The 9,027-nt window shown below is 58.5% G+C and overlaps 1 protein-coding gene across 1 annotated transcript; it reads left to right on the top strand.

Moving 5' to 3' along the window:
* Positions 1-3,092: 3,092 nt before the first annotated feature.
* LOC100092951 (dehydrogenase/reductase SDR family member 4-like) lies at positions 3,093-7,748 on the top strand. The gene is made up of 8 exons (XM_029078359.1): positions 3,093-3,296; positions 3,926-4,103; positions 4,887-4,988; positions 5,843-5,913; positions 6,134-6,185; positions 6,470-6,604; positions 7,145-7,200; positions 7,477-7,748. The coding sequence occupies exons 1-8, from the start codon at positions 3,172-3,174 to the stop codon at positions 7,589-7,591; spliced, it is 834 nt and encodes a 277-aa protein (XP_028934192.1). The 5' UTR covers positions 3,093-3,171; the 3' UTR covers positions 7,592-7,748.
* The last annotated feature ends 1,279 nt before the right edge of the window (positions 7,749-9,027 follow it).

Below are 9,027 nucleotides of genomic sequence, written 5' to 3' on the forward strand. Positions count from 1 at the left end.
ATTCTATTGTTTACTGTTGTCAGTTTATTGTTGTATTGTCCTTTCTCAAGAGCTTAAGTTCTCAGTAACTACTACTGACCGACTGACCTCCACCGGCTCAAAGGAGAGCAGACCCTTCAGCACCCCCATGAGCAGATTCGATCCCAGTGGGGTCTAGATCCAGCTGGGCCCTTGGGTGTTGGGTGACCGCAGGCCTCGTGGCCTAGTTGATAGGGCCTGGGTTGGGAGTTGGAAGGGCCTGAGTTCTGATCCTGGCTCTATCACTTGCCTGCTGAGTGACCTAGGGCAAGTCACTTCACTTCTCTGGGTCTCAGTTCCCCCATCTGTAAAAATGAGACGGTTAAATATCCTCTAGACTGTAAGCTGGTTGTGGGCAATTCTGTCACACTGTTCTCTCCCGAGCACTTAGAACAGTGCTCTGAACACAGTAAGCGCTCAGTAAATCAATCGATTGTATTTATTGAGCGCTGTGTGCATGGGAGAATACAAAACAACAGAGTTGGTAGACACATTCCCTGCCCGAAACGAGCTTATAGTAAAAACCAGTATGTCCAGTAAATACGGTAAATGTCCAGTAAATACTATTAATTGTTCTCCCTCCCCTTTAGGCTATGAGCCTCATGTGGTGCAGGGACTCTGATCTGATTGTACTAATTGAATGTATCAATTCCAGTGCTTAGTACAGTGCTTGGCTTATAGTAAGCATTTGACAAATACCTCAGTTATTAAAGAGGACCAACTGAGAAGCAACATGGTCTAGTGGGGGCCTGGAACTCAGAAGGACGTAGGTTCTAATCCCAGCTCCGTCACTTGTCTGCTATGTGACCTTGGGCGAGTCCCTTCACTTCCCTGGTCCTGAGTTCCTTCATCTGTAAAATGGGGATTAAGACTGAGAGCCCCAAGTGGGACAGGGGCTGTGTCCAACTCGGTTTTCTTCTATCCAACCCAGCGATCAGTAGAGTGCCTGGCTCATAATAAGTACTTAACAAATACCACAATTATTATCAGATTCATCCACAGCCCTGAAGCCGCTGTGGAAAGGAATGAGGTGATCCGGGTTTCCTTATTACCATGGTGACCAGGAAGTTAAGGGAAGACCACTTGGAATGGTGGGAGGATTTTCCCCAGACCCGGGCCCTATTGAGCAGCTTTCTGGGTTTTTTTCCTGGTGTCTGAGGGAGGAATATTAGCAGCCCCTCAGCAACGGGGTGGGGAGAAGGGGAGAAAAGACCCCCAGCTAAACTCAGAGCAGGTCTAGCATCCCACCGTCCTTCCCCAGCACCTGGGGGACTTAGTCTCCTGGGTCTGGGGCGTAGCGAAGGGTCTCTTCAGGAGTAGGGGGTGGACAAGGGGACACACAGAGCCGTATCCGCCCAGTTTCTCCCTCCAGCCAGGGTCAGAGAGATCTGAGAGCCTCGGTTGTCGGTTGTCTGGGTTGTCCACCGTGGTTACCGTGGCAACTAGACCATATTTATTTCCCTTCCTGGGGCCGGTGAAATTGGGGAGACTGGGAATGGCTAGCAAAGAGGCAGGTGGGTAGGGACCTGCCCCCCTCGACCACTCCTTCTTCTTAGAGATTCACCCACCCTACCTCTGCAGGGACTCCCAGAGAAGGATGCCGCACACTGGGACACTGAGGTTGGGAGCAGGGGGGGTTCGGGGGAGCGACCCCCTTTCCAGAAGGGCTCCCAAGGGCGGTACCTCATGGGTGGCAGTGGAGGAAGGGCCCGAGCTGGGGAGGGGAGCAGACCGGGCCCACCTGGGGCCAGCATTCATTCATCCATTCATTCAATCGTATTTATTGAGCATTTACTGTGTGCAGAGCACTGTCCCAAGTGCTTGGAAAGTACAATTCGGCAACAGAGAAAGACATTTCCTACCCAACAACGGGCTCACAGTCTAGAAGAGGGGAGACAGAAAACAAAACAAAACAAATAGGCATCAGAGGGAGCCCTTGGGCCGGGCTGGGGCTGGGGTGGAAGGCGGGCCTGGGGCAGAGAAGCAACGTGGCTTAGTTCACTCACTCATTCAGTCGTATTTACTGAGCGCTTACTGTGTGCAGAGCACTGTACTAAGCACTTGGAATGTACAATTCGGAAACAGAGAGAGGCAATCCTTGCCCTACAAGACCACGGGTCTGGGAGTCAGAGGACGAGGGTTCTAATTCCCCCTCCGCCACTCGGCTGCTGTGTGACTTTGGGCAAGCCACTTCACTACTCTGTGTCGCCTCAGCTACCTCATCTGTAAAGTGCTCGGCCCAGGGTAAGCGCTGAACAAATACCAACATGATGATGATGATTATTTATTAAAATGGGGATTTAAACTGTGAGCCCCACGTGGGACACTCTGATTACCCTGTATCCACCCCAGCTCTTATTGCTTGGCACATAGTAAGCGCTTAACAAGCACCTTAATAATAACGGTCATGGGTTCGAATCCCGACTCTGCCACTTGTCAACTGTGTGACTGGGGGGCAAGTCACTTAACTTCTCTGTGCCTCAGTGACCTCATCTGTAAAATGGGGGTTAAGACTGTGAGCCTCACGTGGGACAATCTGATTATCCTGTATCTACCCCAGCGCTTAGAATGTAAAGCGTTAAGTAAGCGCTTAACAAATAGAGAAGCAGCGTGGCTCAGTGGCAAGAGCCCGGGTTTAGGAGTCAGAGGTCATGAGTTCGAATCCCGGCTCCGCCGCTTGCCAGCCGTGTGACTTTGGGCAAATCACTTCACCTCTCTTGTATCCCCCCAGCGCTTAGAACAGTGATTACCACAAATACCACCGTGATTGTTATTAAATACCAACATTACTATTACTATTATTATTAATAAGCACCTGGGGCCAGCAGAGGGCGCCCGAGGAGCAGGACCCAGCGGGGGCCAGCAGAGGGCGCCCGAGGGCGAGGAGCCGCCTGTGGCCAGCAGAGGGCGCCCTTGGGCCGGGCCGGGGGCGGGTTCGGGCCCAGTTGAGGACCAGCAGAGGGCGCCCTGGGGCCGCGCTGGGCTCCCCGCTGACTTAGGGCCGGGCCGGGCCGGTCCGGCCTGCTCTGCGAGGGCAGGGGCGGGGGGCACGGGGCAGGGGGCACGGGGCAGGGGGCAGGGGGCGGGGCGGAGGCCGGGAGCTCCACCTCTGGAGTGGGTCAGAGTCGACGGCCCCCCCGCGGCCGGGAAGGCATGCAACGGACCCTGCTGCGGGCGAGCTCTGCCCTCTGGAGGTCCGTCAGAATGGGCAGCAGCAGGGCGGCCCCCCGGGACCTGCTGGCCAACAAAGTGGCCCTGGTCACGGCCTCCACAGACGGGTGAGCTGAGGGATCCTCCCCCGGCGGTGGCCAGGGCCCCTGCACTCACCTCCCGCCCCCTATCCAACTTCTAGAACCCCGACCCTGCTCCCTCCCTGTCCCCCAACCCTGGCTCCCCGGCCCAGACCCCCAACCCACCTTGGGCCTCTCCTCCAGCCTGACCTCCAGCCTCTTCCCCCTCCTCCCGCCCCCCTACACTCGAACCCAGAACTCCGACCGTCCCCACTCACCCACCCACCCCAGGCCCCCAGGCCTGCCCCGTCCTCTCCACTCCCACAGCCCCACCGGGCCCAGGACCCCTCCCCTAGTGTCCCCCCCACCAGCCCCGGCCCCTCGGCCTCGCCCCCGGGGCCGGGAGGAGCAGCCGGGCTTGCCGGGGCACGACCGGGCTAGGCCTCGCCAGCCCCTTTGCTCCCCGGTCCGGTTCCCTCCGCCCCCGTCCCAGCGGGTCGAGGCCCGGTGCCCCCCGAGAGGGATGCGGGAGGGTCGTCCCCTCCGGCCGAAGGGGCCCAGGCCGGGCACCGAGGATAACGATAATAATCATGATGATATTTGCTAAGCGCTTACTACGTGCCGAGCACTGTTTTAACCACCACTGAGAGGATCTCCCGCTCCGTCCGCTGGTCCAGGATCGGGTTGGCGGTGGCCCGGCGGCTGGGCCGGGACGGGGCGCACGTGGTGCTGAGCAGCCGCAAACAGAAGAACGTGGACCGGGCCGTGGCGGCGCTGCAGGCCGAGGGGCTCAGCGTGTCGGGCACCGTGTGCCACGTCGGGAAGGCCGAGGACCGGGAGCGGCTGGTGGCCACGGTGAGGCCCCGGTGGCGCCAGCCAGAAGAAGGGCAGGTCCTTCTCCACCAGTCCTTCCTCCCTTCGCCTCGGCCGCTGCGGCCCAAAGCGCCAAAGCTGCGGGAGTTGTTGAACGCTTGCCGTACGCCGAGCCCCGTACCAGGCGCTGGGGTTGATACAAGATAATCAGGCCCGACACAGTCTCCCACCCACCTGGTGATCCCAGTCTAAGTAGGAGGGAGCACGGGTACCGAATCCCCATTTTACAGATGAGGAGACACAGACGCGGAGGAAGGGAAGTGACCTGTCCAGGGTCACACGGCGGGTAGGTAGCGAAAAACGGGGCTCAGAACACAGGTCTTTAGCAACCGGAGAGGCCACGCCGCTTGTGTCTTTGTATCTGTTCCAAAGAGTTTCACTTCTTATCAAAACTTGATATTGGTGCCAGGTGAGAGTTTCACTTCCTATCAAAACTTGATATTGGTGCCGGGTGACGGGGGAGAAGGGGCAAGGTCTGAGGAGAACCCCAGCTTCACGCGCCTCCCCCCCCCCCCCCCCGAGCTCTCTGATGAACCCCAAGAGTTTCCAGTCAGGACTGAAAGGACACAAAATGGCGGCTTCCTGGCCTGTTCACTGTTTGAATCCCGCCCCTTTGTCCCCACGCTGACCATGAGGACCTGGTTCCTGTGCCTCAAGCCATGCCCTTTTCCCAGGCCCAGTTGGGAGGGACACGGGGGACGTGGCGGGGGGGTGGCATCCGGCTGTGCCAGCAGCTCCAGATCCAATACCGTCCCCTCCCGCCAGGCCCTGGAGCGCTACGGGGGCATCGACATCCTGGTCTCCAACGCGGCTGTCAATCCCTTCTTCGGGAACCTGCTCGATGCCTCTGAGGAAGTGTGGGACAAGGTGAGGTGGGGAAGGGGGTGGGACAAGAGCGGGGCGAGGGGTGGGATGGGGGCAGGGGGAGGGGCGGGGTAGGGGCAAGGCCAGGGGCAGGAGTTGGGACCAGGTCAGGTGCAGGTGTGGGAGAGGAGTAGACAGTAGACTGGAAGCTCGTTGTGGGCACAGGGCAGAGTTCAGCCCTGCTGCCCCGCAAGCCGGAACTCTGCTTCCCAACAGATGGCTGCCCTTCCCCAGGGACCTTGGGAGATGCCACTCATTCATTGAATCTTATTAAGTGAGTGCCTACTGTGTGCAGAGCACTGTACCGTGTGCTTGGAAAGTACGATACAGCCATAAAGAGAGACAATCCCTGTCCACAACAGGCTTACACACTCCAGGGGAAATAAGAGTATTTGTTTAAGTGTTTCCTATATGCCAAGCACTGTTCTAAGCACTGGAGTAGATACAAGGTGATCAGATTGTCCCGCGTGGGGCTCGCAGTCTTCAGCCCCATTTTACAGATGAGGTAACTGAGGCCCAGAGAAGCGAAGTGATTTACCCAAGGTCACTCAGCAGACAAGCGTCAGAACCGGGATTAGAACCCGGGTTCTAATCTTGGCTTTAGGACAAGTGGTACCAGATTTAAGACACGACACTTCTGTGATTTTAGGCAAGTCACTTAAATTTTCTGTCCCTCAGTTTCTTCACCACCCAGCCCCATGCGGGACAGAGACCGTGCCCCACCCCATTAACTCTTACCTACCCCCAGTGCTTAGAACAGTGTTTGACACGTAGAACAGACTTTACAAATACCTTAAAAAATTAAAAAGAACCCAGAATTCTAGCTCTGACCTCACCGCCCCCTCTCTCGCTTTCAGATTCTGGATATTAACGTGAAGGCTACAGTCCTGCTGGTGAAGGCGGTGGTCCCCGAGATGGAGAAACGGGGGTAACGGGAGCCCTGGGGGAGGGGGAGGGTCGGGGTCCTGGTGGCTCTGGGACAGGGGAGGCAAGTCGAGGGGCATCTCGCAGCACAATCTGTCCTTCCCTCCCTCCCTTCCTCCTTTCCTTCCCCCGGGGAGGGTCAGGAGGCCCTGGCAGCTCTGGGTCGGGGGAGGGAAGATGAGGCATCTCGCAGCGGCTGTCTCACTGTCTCTGTGCCATTGCAGCGGTGGCTCCGTGATCATCGTATCCTCCATTGCAGCCTTCTCCCCCTTTCCTGTAAGTGCCCTTCCCCTCCGACCCCGGCTGGTCGGGCCCACCCTCCCCTCCGCTTCCCAGGAACCCCAGGAGCCCCCACTCCCTGGATAATCCAACCCCGACCTGCCCATACTGAGTCAGAGATCTCTTGGGGCCCTAGGGGAGACCCAGCTCCAGTCCCACCCTGGTCAGGAGTCTTTCCCTTGGTGTGACAGCCCTCCCCACCCCAGCCCCTGGGTCTTTGAAGACCCCGAATGTGGGGGATGGTGGCGGGGGGCCCACTCTGCCTCCTCCCGCCCCACCAGGCTCTGGGCCCTTATAACGTCAGTAAAACGGCCCTGCTGGGCCTGACCAAGAACCTGGCCCTGGAGCTGGCCCCGAGGGGCATCCGAGTGAACTGCCTGGCCCCGGGGCTCATCAAGACCAACTTCAGCTCTGTGGTAAGGATGGGGGGGACCCTCCCTCCCCCTCCTCGGGGCTCCTCCCCCTGACCCCCCGTCCCCGTTCTCTGAGCCGAGGTGGGCCTGCCCTATCCGCTACTCCGTATTGCTTCCCATGGCCACCTCTTTGAGACGCAGTGGTCCAGCCCCCGCCCCTTCTGCGCCTCAGGGCCGAGAAGCTGCACGGCCTAGTGGAAAGAACCCAGGCTTGGGCTCTAATCCAGACTCCAAAACTTGTCGGTCGTATTTATTGAGCACTTAAACTGTGTGCTGGGTGACCTTGGGCCTGTTGCATCACTTCTCTGGGCCTCAGTTCCCTCATCTGTAAGATGGGGATTAGGACTGTGAACCCTATGTGGGACAGGGACTGTGTCTAACCCGATCATCTTTTAATCAGTGCTTAGTATAGTTCCTGGCACATAGTAAGCCCTTAACAAATGCCAGTAAAAAAAAAAATCCCTTTTAACATGGGGAGAATTGCCCAGTCACTCTTTATTGCCACTCTGATCTTCCCCCCATCTCCCCCGCCGCTCCTCACAGTTCTGGAAGGACCAAGCTGTAGAGGCTAGTAGCCATCAAGCCTTGAAGATCCATAGGTGAGAGCCATTAAACAGGGGGAAAGGGGGAAGGGGAGCCGGGGGGGGCACTTGGGGAGGCTATGCCCCCGCTTTGCCGACCCAAACTGACCCCCGTTTCCGACCAGCCTGTCCTTCCCCCAGAGGAGGCACAAGTCCCGATGGAGAAGAAACGGGGATTCAGGGCTGGTCAGCCCTGGGGCCCGGTGGTTAGGGGCTGGGGGGCTGGGGGTCAGCTCCGGGACCTGGTCCTTAGGGGCTGGCAGTCGGCCCTCCCTGACGTGGTGACTTCCCCAGGATTGGAGAGCCGGAAGACTGCGCTGGCATCGTGTCCTTCCTGTGCAGCCCGGATGCCAGCTACATCATGGGCGAGACCGTGGTGGTGGGCGGAGGATCCCCCTCGCGACTCTGACGGGGCCCAGCGGGGCCATGGGCACCCGCGGGGCAAAGCGGGGCGGGACGACTGGGTCCTGGTCTTGGGACTTGGCCCTAGGCCCTCTTCTCTGCCCAGCCCACTGCTCCCGAAACCGTAGGATGAATAAATTCTTACAGGTTGTGTAGTGGGCGGAGTTGGGTGTCACTCTGTGTCTCTCACACGTGGCGTGGAGGGAAGGGGGCGCTGAGCCCAACTCGATCGTGTTGTCGAATCACCGCGGAATAGCACAGTGCTTGTCACACAGTAAATGCTTACTGCCCCGCTGGGGGGCAGGGGCAGGGGTGTGAACATTTGCTGAGGGTTTTTATTTTTGAGGGACCAGGAGCTGCTTAGGCAGTTCGGACTCGGCAGACCATTTAGGCTCGGACTTGGGGTGTGGGGAGGGGGCGAGCCTCTGTGCCGGCAGCGGGGAGAGCCAGGTGGCGAATGCCCGATGGGACCCCTGGCTTGCCCACCCCCAGCCTCCAGCCCCTGGCAGCTGTGGCGCCGCAGAACTGGTTGGGTCGAGGAGGGAGGGTTCCACGCGGCCCCCCAAGTGTTTCTTGTTTATTAAACAGTTACTGTGCGCAAGGCGCTGCAGCCAACTCTACGGTACAAACAGAAAAACCGGGCAAAGTCCGTATCCCACGTGAGACCCCCCTCCCCCGGTCTTAATCCGATAGAGCCCGGGCCTTGGAGTCAGAAGGACCTGGGTTCTACTCCTGACTCCGCCACTTGTCTGCCGAGTGGCCTTGGGAAGTCACTTCATTTCTCAGGGCCTCAGTGACTTCACCTGTAAAAGGGGAATCACTACCGTGATCCCCATGTGGGACAGGGCTGCGTCCAGCCCGATTTGCTTGTACCTCCCCCACTGCCTAATTCGGTTCTAGGCACGTTATAAGCGCTTAACCAATGCCACAACCATCATTATTATTTTCCAGCTGAGGGAATAGAGACCCAGAGAAGTGAAAGAACTTGCCCAAGATCACACAGCAGACAAGGGGTGGAGGCGGGATTAGAACCCAGGTCCTCGTGACTCGCAGGCTTGGACTCTGTCCGGGAGGCAGCACCGCTTCCCCCCTCAAAGAGGTGGTCTCGGGGCCGGACAGGACGCCTAGTCCTTGGGACCCGGGACCCAGCTCCCAGTCTTGGAGTATGTGGGTCTGGGGGAATTCATTCATTCATTCATTCATCCATCCATTCATCCATTCATTCATTCACTCATTCAACGGCATTCATTTACGTGCTTACTGTGAGCAGTGCACTCGTACTGGCTGGAGCCTGAGAGTCCAACCCGGGTGTCCTGGTCCCGGCTCGGCCGTGCGACCTTGCGCAAGTCGCTTTGCTTCCCTGGGCCTCAGTTCCCTCATCTGTAAAAGGGGGATGGAGACCCCGCGCCCCTCGAGGGACGGGGACCGGGTCCGACCCGACGT

Source organism: Ornithorhynchus anatinus, chromosome 13 (assembly GCF_004115215.2).
Source record: "Ornithorhynchus anatinus isolate Pmale09 chromosome 13, mOrnAna1.pri.v4, whole genome shotgun sequence".
NCBI classification, from domain to species: Eukaryota; Metazoa; Chordata; class Mammalia; order Monotremata; family Ornithorhynchidae; genus Ornithorhynchus; species Ornithorhynchus anatinus.

Excerpts from the sequence above, each read along its gene's own strand:
- LOC100092951 (XM_029078359.1), top strand. The coding sequence starts at position 3,172 with ATGCAACGGACCCTGCTGCGGGCGAGCTCTGCCCTCTGGAGGTCCGTC. Across the intron at positions 5,914-6,133 it reads CCCGAGATGGAGAAACGGGG|CGGTGGCTCCGTGATCATCG; the intron begins GTAACGGGAGCC and ends GTGCCATTGCAG. Across the intron at positions 6,186-6,469 it reads CAGCCTTCTCCCCCTTTCCT|GCTCTGGGCCCTTATAACGT; the intron begins GTAAGTGCCCTT and ends CCGCCCCACCAG.